General features: G+C 38.8%; 1 protein-coding gene across 1 annotated transcript in view; it reads right to left on the reverse strand.

Moving 5' to 3' along the window:
* med14 (mediator complex subunit 14) overlaps positions 1–16,337 on the reverse strand; it is a 65,869-nt gene that overhangs the window by 13,995 nt on the left and 35,537 nt on the right. The window contains exons 18-28 of the mRNA XM_041210980.1: positions 16,032–16,178; positions 15,855–15,946; positions 15,483–15,635; positions 12,094–12,363; positions 10,144–10,281; positions 8,143–8,251; positions 6,763–6,894; positions 6,353–6,532; positions 3,907–4,142; positions 3,338–3,517; positions 2,260–2,367 (exon numbers count right to left, since the gene is read on the reverse strand). Of these exons, the coding sequence (XP_041066914.1) occupies positions 2,260–2,367; positions 3,338–3,517; positions 3,907–4,142; positions 6,353–6,532; positions 6,763–6,894; positions 8,143–8,251; positions 10,144–10,281; positions 12,094–12,363; positions 15,483–15,635; positions 15,855–15,946; positions 16,032–16,178 (1,745 nt within the window). The remainder of the gene's footprint in view (positions 1–2,259; positions 2,368–3,337; positions 3,518–3,906; positions 4,143–6,352; positions 6,533–6,762; positions 6,895–8,142; positions 8,252–10,143; positions 10,282–12,093; positions 12,364–15,482; positions 15,636–15,854; positions 15,947–16,031; positions 16,179–16,337) is intronic.

Genomic DNA, 16,337 nt, shown 5'->3' on the forward strand with positions numbered 1-16,337 from the left:
ACATAAGAAATAGGAGTAGGCCAATCAAGCCCTTGGAGCCCGCTCTGCCATTCAATGAGATTGTGGCTGATCTTCTACTTCAACACCATTCTCCTACACTATTCCCGTATCCCTTGATATATTTAATATGTAGAAATCAATCGCTCTCAGTCTTGAACATACGCAACGACTGAGCCTCCACAGTCCTTAGGGGCAAAGATTTGTGAGGATGCAGCAAAGATGCTTCAAGGGAATTTCGAGAGGCTAAGCGAGTAGGCAAAAAATTGGCAGGTAGAATACAATGTGGAGAAATGTGAGGTCATCCATTTTGGTAGGAAAAACAGAAATACAGAGTATTTCTTAAATGGTGAGAGGCTGGGAAGTTTTGAACTTTAAAGGGACTAGGGTGTCCTTGTTCATGAGTCACTGAAAGCTAACATGCAGTACTGCAAGCAACTAAGAAGGCATGGCATGTTGGCCTTTATTACAAGAGGATTTGAGTATTGGAGTAAAGATGTCTTACTGCAATTATATAGAGCCCTGGTGAGACGGCATCTGGAGTATTGTGTGCAGTTTTAGTCCCCTTACCCAAGGAAAGAAATACTTGCCATAGATGGAGTGCAACAAAGGTTTACTAAATTAATTCCTGGGATGGAGCTATTGTCCTTAAGAGGAAAGATTAAATAGATTGGACCTTTATTCTCTGGAGTTCAGAACAATGAGGCGTGATCCCATTCAAACATACAAAATTCTTACAGGGCTCAATAAGGTAGATGCAGGATGTTTCCCTAGCTGGGGGAGTGGGTCTAGAACCAGGGAACACAGACTCAGAATTAGGACTGAGATTAGGAGGAATGTCTTCACTCAGAGGATGGTGAATCTTTGGAATTCTTTGCCCCTAAGGACTGTGGAGGGTCAGTCATTGAGTATGTTCAAGACTGAGAGCGATTGATTTCTACATATTAAATATATCAAGGGATATGGGGATAGTGTAGGAGAAAGGTGTTGAAGTAGAAGATCAGCCACAATCTCATTGAATGGCAGAGCGGGCTCCAAGGGCTTGAATGGCCTACTCCTATATCTTATGTTCTAATGCTGAAATGGCTTCTTTTCCTGATCCCATACCTTTACATCAGGTGTTCCCCCAAGGACCTACCCTCTCCCCCTTCTATTTCTTATCTACATGCTGCCGCTTAGTGACATCATCTGAAAGCACAGCGTTAGTTTTCATGTGTGCTGATGACACCCAGCTGTACCTCACTGACGCTTCTCTCAAATCTGCCACTGTGGTTAAATTATCAGATTGATTATCTGACATCCAGTACTAAATGAGAAAAAATTTCCTATAATTAAATATTGGAAAGGCTCAAGCCATTGTTTTCAGTCCCCGCTCCCAACTACATTCCCTAGCTGCCAACACCATCTCCTTCCCTGGCAATAAGACTGAGATTAAACCAGTCTTTTCGTAACCTTGGTGTCACATTTCACCCGACATGAACTTCCAACTCATATTAATGCCATCACTAAGACTGCCTTTTCCCCCTCCATACCATCACCCGACTTCCCACCTGTCTCAGCCCACATGCTGCTGAAACCTTCATTCATACCTTTGTTACCTCCAGACTTGACTACTTCATTACATTGCTGGCTGGTCTCCCACGTTCCACCCTCCGAAAACTTGAAATCATCCAAAACTCTGTTTCCGTGTCTTAACTCACACTAAGCCCCATTCACCTAACACCCCATGTGCTCGCTGACCTACCTTGATTCCCTGGCAAGCAACATCTTGTTTTTAAAATTTTCATCCTTGTTGTCAAATCCCTCCGTGGTCTCCCTCACCCTATCTCTGAAATATCCACAATCCTCAGAGATATCTGCACTCCTATAATTCTAGTCTCTTGACAATTCCCAGTTTTAATTAGTTCAACACTGCTGGCTATGCCTTCAGTTGTCTGGGCCCTAAGCTCTGAAATATACTCCATCCAACTCTGTTTCCTCATTTCACCTTTAAGAAACTCCTTAAACCCTACCTCTTTGAGCAAGCTTTTGGTCATCTGACCTAATATCCCTTACATGGCTCAGTGTCGTATTTTGTTTAATAATGCTCCTTTGAAGAGTCTTGTGACGTTTTATGATGTTAAAGTGTTATATAAATATAAGTTGTTACTGTTAGAGAAGATTTAGAGCAGGGCCAGAAAAATTACAAGCATATAATCACCCAGTTTCATCCCACCACCACTCCCCCTGCCCCCCAAAACCCCTGCAATGCAGGTCACTTACCAGTTCCAATTTCATGATGCGCACACAATCCCTGAGAATGTGTGTGGGAGCTCCCAGTAGCTTAGCAAAGGCATTTAGTGTATTGGCTTTAAATGGGGGACCAGCAACCTTACCAAACAAAAAAAAAGTAAGTAATTAATTCTATTACTGTATGGCTTTAGAAGGATAATAAATGTAACCTTGTTAAATGATAGAAATAGGAGGTTCTATATGTGATCCTACTGTTTGGGACTATATGTATGGAAAATGTTTTTTAACAAACACTAAAAATAAGCACCAATTTTTAATCAGCTTTTTCAAGGAACAAATATAACAATACTATAAGTTCATGGCAATGGCCCAAATCTTCCAGTCTCCAGACCATGGGAATTGCCTGGGAGGTTTCAACATCTGATTGGCAAATCCTCTGCTCCCTGGACCCCATGCGAATGTCTACAAGTTAGAGTCAGAGAGGACTGTTCTGACGTAGTCATTTGAATAGTTACCCAGGAAACAATAGGTGATTAAAACCTAGTCTAACTCCTAGGTAATACAGAACTGAAACCCCTACCCAATCACTGATGCTGACCCCCGAACTACTCCAATGACCCAGTCCGACCACCCACCAAAACCAACTACCACCTCACTGCGCCAGCCACACCACCCACCTACCTCCCTATACCTATCCACCTCACCCACCCTATCCACTTGCCTCACCTGCCTAACCACCCTACCCATTCACTAACATTCAAACTGGAACTTTAAACTTACCACATGGCAGTTAGTGCCATAAAAAAGGTGTGTCCTGTTTTCCCCCACTGACTCTACTCTGCTGCAATGAAGCTCTGATGGACACTGCTCCACATTTCTAGGAAAGCTGGGCTTGGAAGGTCCCGGAAGAAATGTGGAACAGCACTGAGTCAGGGAACGTTCGAGTGGAACGATAATCTGACAATGATTGCCACTCCTCGAGGGATCCAGGCCAATATTTAGAGATGCATGCACCTACTTGTCATCTGGAGTGTTCTTCTTTAATAAAGCCTTTAGTTGGCCAATAGATAATTTTATAACATAAATTGCATCACTGTATCACACTTACTCTCGTTTCAAAGAACTTTTCTAAAACTTGTAGCTCTTCTTGTGTCCATGGGTCTGGTGTTTCAGGTGTTACTTTGAACTGCAAAGTTTGATACGTTTGTGGGTTCAATGCAACTCGACACTTCAATGCTTCAGTCTTAAACATGATCACACCAGGTTCATTGGAGTTTATAAGCTGCAGCTAACAATCAGACAGAAAATATAATTAAAAGCCTGTTTTAAAATCTGATCAAGAAATCATAACTACATTTTCTGGAAATTGCATCCAATGTTAGGATTAGAATTGCTACAATTATATTTTATATTAGTTCTAAGAATACAATAAAATTAGCTTTGAAAAGTTCTGATGAAGATAATACACTTCCACAATTTCTCTAACTTTGACATAAGGAAATTTAGAATTGATGAAAAGGAAAAAATGCATATGGTGGGAATTTGAAACAAAAATACCCAAACATGAATTCATTTTTTTATTTCCCCCGCCACATAACTGCCCACCGTAGTTGATGGGCCTGGTGTATAATTGTAGTATTTGTTGTTTTTACTGGGGAATATCATCATTTCTCCTACCGGTTCCTGTTGAATGATCCGCTGTAGATGTCGTCTCATCATAACAGATCCTAAAAATCGTTCTAGCGGGGAACACAGATAACTACCAGCCAATCCTGGGACAAGACCTGGTGTTGGTGATGGACAAAGTAGAATGTGCAAGGCATTATGAGTCAAGATGGTGGGTATTGATGCAGCCCACGAGCGCTGAGGTAGTGTACGAGGAGGGGGCATGTTGGTCGGCATTATTTGGGAGCCTAAAATAAAAAAAAGGCAACATGTTATATACAGTTGTCTATTTACACTAAACTGGCCTTTTACTGAAAGTTGCCAAGTAGCGCTTATCCACCAACTACAATGTTACAAGTTTGAATTCTACAGTTACTGGCCTTTCAACCTTGCTAATTCTGGTGATATTTCACTCTCAACAAACACTAAAAGGCAGCATTTTAGGGACAAAAAGATAGCAGAGATGGAATAAATGTGGTGAGGGAAAGATACCTTTTCGCTCCCAACCTCACCCTGGATTAGTATCTTATGCTGTATGTACATAGATTAGTATTGATGCAGATATGGAGGAGTTTATGCTTAAAGACTGTCCCACCCTCTTATGGAGAGATGTATTCAATGTATACAGAAATAAATTCAGCTGACATCAAATATTAGAATCAAAGATAACTTGTGAAAATTAATTTGACCAAAAACTGCTAACAATTGTTCATGCTACAAAGTATTTTCCTTTATTTATAGTACAATACTTGGTGCTATGATTGATTAATCTTTTAAAATAAAAGTCAGGTACTTTCTTTACTACCTTTCTGAATTTTGTTTGAGTTTTATTTCCTTTTATTTAAAGGATTGTTATTTTACCAATGTACGCCACAGCAAGATGTTGTAATATTTGAATTTGAAGTATATTTTGATCTACATTATCTCGTGGAGTAAATGGCCAAAGAAGCTGAAGTACCAACATGTTCATGTAATTATTTTGTCTTATTGCAGGCTGCTAATTTTATAATCACAGTGTCAAGTTTCATAATTGTGCAGATTCTAGTTATTATAGTCAAGTTGAGTAACTTAAAAGAATTTATAAAATTACCCTTTGTCTCTTTTGACTTCAAATATTCTGTTTCTGCTAATGGAGGTGGACAACCCAATTTTAGGCTTCTGCAGCTTCAGGTTAGTAAGAAGTAGTACTGAGGGCAGGTATCATCCTTAATTGGATAGTCATCTTTCTACACACCAAAATGCTGCAAAATTAAGCTCCAATCTTGAGTTACAATTCAGAAGTTCAGATGTTCTCTTATGGGCACTTATGCTGTTCCCCTCTCGTTTTTCTGTCTTGCATTCCTATCTCTACCTTTGCACCACGAAAGTTTCTTGTCAATTGCCTATCCTCTTCCAGTTTGAAGGGAACAATTAGAGGATGATTCAGACTGCAAATCTACCGGCTGTATTCCAATATAAGTTGACAGATATAAAGTGGTCATGTCAGCTTTCCTTTGCATGATAGAAACTGTCATCACCTGCCCCACCTCAGAAGGCACTTTATCCAATAATCCGAGCACTGACAACTGCTTATGACCAGGGCAGATTTAGAAGCCTTCGTTATTCTGAAATTAGGATGCCACCAAGAGACAATTTAATCTGTTTTTCCACTGATTAGTATCGGCTAATTCCCTACTGTCCGAGTCCTAACTGGCACCATCCCATTCACCTATCACCCTTATGCTTGCTGACCTACGTGGGCTCCCAGTCAAACAAAAATTCCCATCCCTGTTTTCAAATCTGCTCCATCCATAAATCGGTAATCTCCCCAACTCCATAACTCTCCCAGTGCATGTAATTCTTCCCCCTGAGCATCCCAGATTAATTGTTCCATCATTGGTGGCTGCATCTTCAGCTGCCTAGGCCCTAAATTCTGGAATTTCTTCCCTAAACCTCTCTAACTCTCCTTCTTTTAAGATGCTCCTAAAAACCACTTCCACCGAGCTTTTGGTCATCTGCCCTAATATCGCTTCATCAGTTCAGTTTCATATTTTGCTTTATAGCATTTCTGTGAAGCCCCTGGGATGTTTTATTTTGTTAAAGGCACTATATATGTGTGTGAGCTTACAATAAAGAACTATATAGGGTTCCAACAATCTTTTCAGGTGAACTAATGTGAACAAAAAAACAAACATGCCTTGGGTGGGTTTTCATCTGTTGAAAAAAGGCATTATTGTGAATGCAGACAGTACTCCTTTTTTTTCTTCAGTGCTTACTACATGAATATGTGGCACTCTTATCATTCTTCTGGAAGCTACTGTGAAATTGAAATATTGTGGGAGAAAGGGGGTGTATTAAAATTAAAATTAAACCTGCATTTCTATCCACTCAAACAATTAGGTTACGTCAAAAGAATCCTTTGTTTTTATGCAAAAATGGAATACAATTTGAAAATAAAACAATAGCTGTTGAAACCTACTTGTCCCAGCTCGTGGGGAGTGAGATACATCTGGGATTGGCGAGTGTAAGGATGGATTTGCTGGTGACATTCCAGGAATGCGTGCTAAAGGTGGTCCAGGCAACTGTGGAGATCCAGGCCAGTTTCCAGGACGTTGACTGGGTGACATCATTGTATATGGAGAGCTTGGGTCAATTGTGCCTAAACAAAAAGCAATCCGCATATTATAATTTACACTCTTCCACCTTCACCAAGCCAGATTCATGCCCTCTACATTATGTCTCGATTCAATTGGTTCATCACCAAACCACAACAGCAAATTTTGGCATTCACTCATCTACATAGTTGAAGAAAGGTGCATTGAGGCAACATTCCTCAAAAAATTAAAACACGCAGTGATTAATTCTAGTCAAATAAACAGAAGAACTCACCATGTGGACTTGCAAAGTTTGGTGTCTGTCCCATTGAAATTCCAAGGGAAGATGGAGATGGAGAGGGTACAAATGATGCTGGTGATGGGGCTCGTATTGCCCCACTTGGGGAATTTGCCGGATGTAAACTCCCTGTACAAAATAGCATTAGATGAATTTTGTGCACTGCTGACAATTTACCATTTTGTTTATCTTTAGACTGCAAATTTCATCCACAGTTAAATTGCTGGCCAGTTACTGTGCTCCTCCACAAGTTTTGCTATAATAGTATTGTGCCAAGTGACTCGGTCATAGAGCTTCAGAATGCAGATAACACTTGTGTGGGCTCACTCAGGTCATTGTCAACTCCTTGTCCAAAGCATATCAGAAGGGGTCAAACATACCCACTGACTCATGGGAGACCCTGGTTTGACTGACCAAAATGGAGAAGGCTCATTCAGAATGGCACTGAACACATCGACAGACTTCATTAGGAACATGCAGAGATGAAGTCGAACCATTCAAGTACCACCTGCTTTGCATGTGGCAGAGCCTGTAGATTGTGAGGTTGACTTATCAGCCATTTCAGAGCCTATCGAATCAGAGTGAAAACAAGTCATCCTTGATCCCAAGGCACTGCCCAAGAAGGAGAAGCCGCCCTGCTCTTCCACAAATTCTGCTACAATAGTATCTTGCTGGGTGACTCAGCATTAAAACATGTGAAGGGCTGAAGCTGCTGTACTTATCCACTAAATATGCCAGAAAAAAATAAGGCTTATTCATTCAAGAATAGGTGAATTTTTTACACCATGATAAATCTCAATTATTACTAAACTACCTCTCTGGCTCTGAAAATTTACTTTACTTTTACAAATGTGGGGTATCATTCCTTCAGATTTTAATGAAGACGACCTAAAATAATTAAAAAGTTTATTTTTAGAAACTTTTTTATTTTATAACTCTCTCTCATAATCCTATTTTTCCCTCTCCATTTCATTTTCTAAACATGTTTTTACATTGAATTAAACATTCTAACATACATTTCCTGGTTTAGAATCTGTGTGCCTCAGCAAGGATTCTTCAGTCTGATTAGTTGAAGAGACACACTGTTGCATGCCCTATTCTCCCAGAACCCCAGTAGAGGATGTTGTACTGCATCAGACTCCAGATGACCATAAGTCACTGCTCAAAAGCCCATGAGAAGTCTGTGGGCAGCTGTAAGTGCAAGGAACAGCAACAGCTCTTCATTTGCAGCTGAATGCAAATTCCAGACCATTTTCCCCATCTGAAGGTGGTGACTTAAGTTGGTACAAAAGTAAACGTTTAACAGTTCAAGTGCCCTGTATTCATAAGCTTTGACATTTGGAATTAAAACATTTATAAGATACATTCATCACTTACCAGGTGATTGTGTAGGCATCATTTGTGGTGATGGAGTCACCGTATTATGATAGGATGTAGGTGGTGATGTCAGGGGATAGGTTACTGTTGCACCAGATTTGGTGAAAGGCTGAGATAAATAAATGTGCATATGGTTTCAAGGTAAGTAAGAGGTTACCATTTCTTTTTGAGATAAAAGCACTAGCAAACCCACAAGAACATCATATGTGCAATGCTGACTGCCCAACAACACCTAACTGTAGCTGATGCTTGGAGCAATAAGGACAAACAACTTGTGAAGCTTTGATCAGGTCAATCAAGGCATATCCTTCCTTCCCCATCCTCTTCCTAGTATTGCTAGGAAGCCTCAGCACTTTTTAAAGTCCACCTGTGATTGGTGTGGAAATATTGATACTCTTATCAGGAATCTTCTTTTACATCTACATGGCTTTCTCACACTTGTGTGAATGAAAGCATTTATATAGTGCTTTAAAAATGCTTAGGACATCCCAAAGTACTTCACAGTGAATTAGCTACTTTTGAGCTGCAGCCAACGTTGTACTATAGGCAAATGGAAAGTTAATCTACATGCAGCAAATGAGATAAATGACCAAGGTAAATGACTAGTTCCAAAGAAGAGACATGATCACCTTGAAAAGTTAACTGGTTCTCTCTCAGATCTGCCAGATCTGACTACTTCTAGCCTTTTCTGTTTTTTATTTCAGATTTCCAGTATCTGCAGTATTTTGCTTTTATTTTAGAAATAAATCACCAGTTAATTGATCTGTTTTAGTGGTTAAGAAGTAAATGCTTACCAGGACACCAAATCTGCTGAATAAGGCTGTTGAAGGTAAGTTACACTTGAAGGTAAACCAAGTATCAACTTGGCTCAGTGCTTTTGCCTCTGAATCAAAATGTCACAGATTGAAGCCCCATTCTGGGACTTGAACATGTAATTAGACCTGCTGAGTTTTTCCAGCACTTTTTGTTTTTGTTTCAGATTTCCAGCATCTGCAGTATTTTGCCTTTTTCCCAATAACACGTTTGATGGAATACAGATTAGAAGATCTCAGATTGAATCCCCAAGTGCCTAGGTAGTTATCACTGTGGGAAAGTAAGTCTGGTGCTACAATTGGTTGCACTAGCCTCTGGCCAGGAATGGAGAGACAAGATAACTATCAGTTAGCCTATCCATTCTTAATTGCCAACCAGTTACTCAGGCCAGGTACCAGAATATTGTCAGAATTCGTGAAACTGTGTTCCAGGAAAAATATCAGAGGCTCCATGAGGACACAATATTGAGGGGTAAATAGTATGTTATACCATGGAGGATATGATCACTAGGTTGGTATTTAACTCACACGAGTGGCATTATCCTAAACCACTCATATTCATATAACAGCAGCCAGACTGGAAAGTAACCAAAACTTGAGTTTTAAGAAATAGCTTCAAGCTAACGTCCAAGCAAAAAAGCTGTGACTGAGTTATGTCAACCTCGAGTCATTTATCGTCTCTCACAACTGACATGATATTTTATTGATGTCATACAGAGCAAGAAAGCTAGCCACCGTTTTGCTTATGGAATTTTTCTTTCCCGTTGACCATGAAAAACATATGAAAGTTTATAGGGGCATGGAGATTCCCATGAAAATTGTAACTCAATTTTGAAAACTAATTTTGATTAGTTGATTCCTCGCATCACTTATTGGCTGACTGCAGAGCACCATTAGCAGAGTTTGCCACCACCCCACCCATCAGTCAGGGAGACTTTGCAGAGAAAATAGCAAACAAAAAACTAAATTATAAAGAAACACAAAAAACATATTCATAATCAAAATACCAGCCCTGACTAGAGCCATTTGTCACCAGTATTTTCAATACTGACGATCACCATTTTGTTGTAACGGATGCATTTGTTTTGACCTCCTGTTCATAAATCTACTTCTAAAGGATACGAGAAACCATGACATATCAATAATTCCTAACATATAGATACTTCCATAATTCAAAACGCACAAATACCTGCTGTGACTGTGACTGAAGCTGCGACATTAATGATTCTATCATGTCCCCACCAATAGGAGACGGTGGGTTATCATCTTCATTCACTGACCGCCTACGTGCATCCTGGGTGCTGTCTACAAACATGTTCAAGAAAGTCTGGAAAGTAATCAAAATTTAACCAATCAATTCCTTTGCATAGTATTCCCCAACACAGCAGATCATACTGATTTCTAATATGTTTAAGCTAATGCACAATCAACAAAATTATGACTGGGTTATGTCAACCTCATGAGTGATTATCATCTCTCACTGCTGACAAGAAATGATATTGATGCCAAGTTCAAGATAGAATTTTGTTGGAATAAACTTGTGGCTAGATTATTTTATTAACCAATTTTGATGTATTCACATGACCATACATGTGCCATAATAGCTTTGCTGCCAACTGCCCAATCATAAACCTAGCAAACAACATTATTTTTGTGGTCAAATCCAACCCAATTTAGGAATTTATTTTTCATAAAGGGCATTTAATAAAAACTCAAAGATTTCTAATAAAGATCGAATGAAGTACACACATAATGAACTATATTGCAGATTGTTTTTATTTATCATAACTGCCTTAGAACGTTTTAATTATTCCACTCTAAGTTTAGGATTTCTCCGCCGATGCTGCCAGACCTGCTGAGTTTTTCCAGGTATTTCTGTTTCTGTTTTTGTTTTGAATTTCCAGCATCCACAGTTTTTTGTTTTTATCTCTGTGTTTAATTGATTGCCACTTCTCTTCAAGAAATGCCTACCTTGAAGAAGTTTTGTTCTACTCTCCGTCAGGATTTTTGAATCTCTCTTTTGCCTTGTTCACCTTCATTGCTTTCCATTTCTCTCCCGGTGTTTGTATATTTCACCCCTTTCCTAATTTTACTTAGTTCTATTGAAGGGTCATGAGGACTCAAAACGTCAACTGTACTCTTCTCCGCCAATGCTGCCAGACTGCTGAGTTTTTCCAGGTATTTCTGTTTCTGTTTTTGTTTAGGATGTTGCTTTAACTTTTCTAACATTAAACAGTTTGTGGCACTATAACTGACCTTTTTAAGTGTCAGTGAAACTGGGTTTTCTTTTCCAATCCCACCCCACCCTGACAAAGATAGCCTGCAGAAAATCTGCTTTGTGGCCTCTGTCAATGTTATTCTGTAACTGAAGATTAAGAGAAACAATGTTACCTAGTATCACTCACCTACAGTAACTGGGTGCTTAAGGAAGAAGGCATGTCAGGAGCAAGTGATTTTTCAATTCTAAAGACCTCTCCCATTTGACACTATATAAGACATACTTATTGAAACTTTGTTTGATTTTTTCCAAATGAACATTAAATTTATTACTTATTGGATCATGTCTTTGTCCTGCCATATCAGCCTCCAAAGTCATTAATAGGGAATGGATGTGCAACTTTATTGAAACAGTGGGCGGGAGGGGAGGCGTCATAACTTTGATATGGCGTAAAATTGATCCAAAATTGCAGACCCCCGGAAAATCATATCATCAACTGGCTACTCTGCACTCCTGGTCTGTCATAGTTCCTTTTGGTCCAAGCTCAATTAAAATGATGATTAAAATTTCTGTAAGTATACCATTTTTGAGTATATAATGGACAAGTAAATTGAATTAAAAAATTTTCCCCATAATTAGTTGTCATTTTAAGTATTTTTCAGCCCCAATATCATCTGCAGCAATAATGACAAAAACACATTGGATTTTCTGTTTACATATATTAGTGTGTATTAATTATAATTCAATCATTTATCAATGCTGTTGGAAATTTCTACCTCAAATTCTGTTGCATTATATAGACAGGAACATAGTATCACAAAATAGCATTAATGGAAATTAAGGAGGTTTAAATAACCTAATGAAATACTTCTAAGGAATACTACCAATTAGTTCCAATTAGCAATCTAATCAATTACAGACCTTTAAGCCTGGAGCCGGATGGAATCCCTCTACGATTTTACTGTTGTCAAAAAGACTGTAGGCACCATCACGTATAGCCACAACACCTCGGCTTCGGCAGTATATGTCAATGCAGTACATGTTACGGAAAGCAAGTCTGATATGTGTGGGTGACTGGGGTAATATTGAAAAACACTGATAGGCAGTATTTGTTCGATGTGTGAGACCCAACATTGGCACTGTTGGGAGTTTATTAATAGCATTCAGCGGTGCTTGTGTATCATACAATATCTATGGAAAAATATACAAGATTATTTTTATTTCAAATGTGTTAAAATCAGGATTTGAACAGTTTATTTGCATACACAACCATAACACATACCTGTATTTTATATTCTACCTATGGCTCAGCAAGTCACTGAGGTATGCAGACCGGGAAGGCTCCAGTTAATTCACTGCCTGAGCCAAGTTAGCTGAAGTCAGCAGTTGTGACTGCTAGCTATCGTGAGTTAAGGAAAGTAGGGGGAGAAAATGAATCACCCAGAGTCCCCACTACTGATTGCCATCTTGCAACTTCTGCTGGAAGTGTCCATTTGTGCACAATGGGTGTGAGCAGGATTAAGTTCAACTGTGACATGGTTGGGACTGTTAAAATTAAAGATCCAAGAAGAAAGGCCACTTGGGGAAGGCACTCAAAGACAACTGGCATGACAGCACCATAGCCCAGCAGGGAGTTAAAATCTTCAGAAAAAGGAAGGGGGAACCATTTCAAAACACAAGCTCTATTATATACATTTCATACTGCCTTATGTACAAACAAAAAAACATACATTTGTAAATAAGGCTTGTATTTTGCACCTTAACTATAATGCTGTCTAAGTAGTTACCTGATGTAGGACACGTGTACCACGAATAAACTTGCACACGATCAACAAAATCATAAATCAATTACTCTGATTCAATTATCACAGAACATAGTATAAAACTGCTGTGGATCCCCCCCCATATATAGAATCACTTGTGTTATGACATTGTTTTTAATACATGACTAGATAAACCTTTATATAAAACAAACTTAAAGTATACCACCCAATTCTTTCAGGGATCCAGTAAAAAACAAAACAAGTACTAGATTCATCATTAGGCATAGACTGATTAATGCAACTCATCGCCTTACTAGCTCAAGTTCCATATGCATTTGAATAGGGAAAATTCTCATGAAGAGTTTGGAACCATGTTGAAGGTGCAATCTTCCCTACCCTGGTAATGTGCCTTAGTTAATTTGGAAAGAAACAGCAAGAAAAAGAGGATTGAGACAAGAATGTAGATCACACAAAACTGGAAAGCTTAAATTGAACCAGACCAGTTAAGAAAAATAGGCAAAAAGGGAAGTGGATTTGGAGTTCAAACTACTTAAATGGTGATGAGGAACTTCGGTTGTTCAGTTTATACACACAAGTGAATTAGGCCAAAGTGGTACAGAAAACGTGAGGTGGAAGCCAGACTGGAGCAACATATCACTAACGAACTTTCAGGTTGAGTTTTCAACTTAAGACAATACTGTAATACCTGGTGAAATCCCGGAAGATACTCCACACAGCTATCTTGCTGATAGTGTCAAGGGAGTCCAGTTACATATTGGTCCATAAAAAGAGTCATAACAGCACAGATGGAGACCATTTGGCCTATTAAGTCCATGCCAACCCTCTGAAGAGCAATCCACTCAATTCCATATCCCCTTTTGTCAACCTTTTTTCTTAAAATCCAGACAGATATTCCCTTCATCATCCTTTGCTATTGCTTCAAAAATTTCAATTAGGTCAAACACAATCTACCTTTTACAGATCCTTATTCTCCTTAGTTAACTCAAACTTCTCTAAGTGCCTGATAATCTTTTCTCCAATTATTGTTTCTAAAACCTTACCCACCACTGATGTTACACTAGCCAGCCTTTGTTACTAGGAATGCCCTTGCACCCCTTGTTGAATAAGGGTGTCATATTTGTCACTTTCTAATCCTCTGGTATATCTCCCTTATCTAGGAAAGATAAGATGATTATCACAAGCCCTTCTGTTATTTCCATTCCCACTCCCTTGAACAAACTGGGATGCAAGCCATCAGACCAGGCGACTCATTCACTCGAAGCACAGCTAGCCTTTCCAGCACATCCTTCCTATCAATTTTCACCCCATCCATTATGTCTACCATCTCCAGTTCCACTGATATTTTGTCAGCACGCCTTAGGAACAATATACTGACCTTGGAGAGAGTGCAAAACAGATTTACCAGAATTTAGAAGGATGTGCGGTTGCTTAACCCAAGTTTACAAGATATTTGGGGAACTAATAAGGTAGGTAGAGGAAACTATTTGTTCTCATTGGGGAGTCTAGGACGAGCCTGAAAATTGATGCCAGGCCTATCGAGGTGTGAAATAAAAATAAAAAATGCTGGAAAAACTCAGCAGGTCTGGTAGCACCTGTGGGCTAACATTCAAATCCGTATGGCTCTTAAGAGTCATAAGGACTCGAGACATTAGCTCTGTTTCTCTCTCCACAGATGCTGCCAGATCTGTTGAACTATTTCAGCATTTTCTTTTTATTTCAGATTTTCAGCATCTGCAGTATTTTGTTTATATCGAGGAGTGAAGTTTGGAAACATTTCTACACAGAGGGTGGAAGAAGTTCGGAACACTCTTCAGCAAACAGTAGTTTGATGCCAGATCAACTGTTAATTTTAAAAGAGATTGACAGATTTCTGTTAGCCAAAGGTATTAAGGGATATAGAATTAGGTCACAGATCAGCCATAATCTCATTTGAATGGCAAAACAGATTGGACAGGCTAAATACCTACTCTAGTTCCTATCTTCCTTTCTGAGGAGGAATCATGCAGTGGCAGATAAACTTCAGCAGTGACTTTCTGAGAATTATGGCATTCAGGTTTCAATTCTTCTAAGATAACTTCCAGTGCAAATCTCAAGAAAATATCTCAACAGTTTACTAATTCTGCAAACCAACACAGGAACAAATCTTTTAACAGCTTTCAAAATTAGAAATTTAACAAAATAAAATCATCATCTTAATACGTTCTGACATCATGTAGTTCAGATTTAAACCTAAAACGTGGAACTGGCCATAAGGCAGAAGAATTTGCCAGGTGCTTTTCATTGGATGAGTACAAAATGCATTCCTGGCAAGGGTCATTGATGAGTACTGATTGATGAGCATCAATCAACTCCTAGTACTTTGTGCAGTCTGATGCCAGATAGCTTAATTAATGCTCTCCATTATGGATAATTGTGGTTCAATTTATATGGTTTCATGTATTTTACAGTAGCATTCCTCACCTCTATAAAATTGGAAACATGATATTTCAGCAAGATTTCATTAAAAAGCGTAACTTAAGCAAGTACCTGCAATAATTGAACAACATTTGGTGATTTGTTGAACATTTCTTGAAGTTGATGGAGTATGATGTTGTGGCAGTTACTACAGCCAGAATTCGGACCCACTGTTCCTAATGAAATGTGGAATCGCTGATGAGTGGGATTCCACTGGATTGTTGTCTGGAATATAAAACACCTTTTCTTTTAAAAAAGAAATTAACCATTTTTATAGAGGCATCTCAGTTTAACTTAACAGTTTTAATTTTGTTTTCTTGTAGTCTGTAAACCATACATTTACATTGCATGTTGTTTTAAGTGGTACAAAGATATATTATATATCATATTTGCAATATTAAGGCAAAGACATATAACAAATGAAATGAACTGTACTTTGCTTACCGAGCTGCCTTTAGTGGCCCCATAGCATATGACAAGTTTACGGTAATTATAGACACGTATCTCCGAGAAATGATTAAGGTGGGATGGTATTTCTAGAAGGTGAAATGTTAGAAGATTATTTCTCATTTTACTATTGCTGCTATTTCATAATAAAAAAATTGGAATCATGATTAGTACCTGGCAAGGAACGTGCAAAATCTAGAACACAGTCATAGAGCTTAGCTATGCTATTCAAATCATTCAGGAATGCTTCGACCACCTTTCGACCTCCAACAGGCTCTGATAATAAACTTTCGTATGTCAGATAGACATGACGTGTTGAACCTGGAGACAAAATTAAATCATTACAGACAAAAGCTATTGAAATTCACGTTAGCAAGAGCTACCAAATATTTGTGCCAGTACGAAAAATGTTTTATTTTATGTGCTGCATATGATGATTGAACATGTTAAGCAGCTGCAGTTTCTCAACTGGTACAATGA

This window comes from Carcharodon carcharias, chromosome 18 (assembly GCF_017639515.1).
Source record: "Carcharodon carcharias isolate sCarCar2 chromosome 18, sCarCar2.pri, whole genome shotgun sequence".
NCBI lineage: Eukaryota > Metazoa > Chordata > Chondrichthyes > Lamniformes > Lamnidae > Carcharodon > Carcharodon carcharias.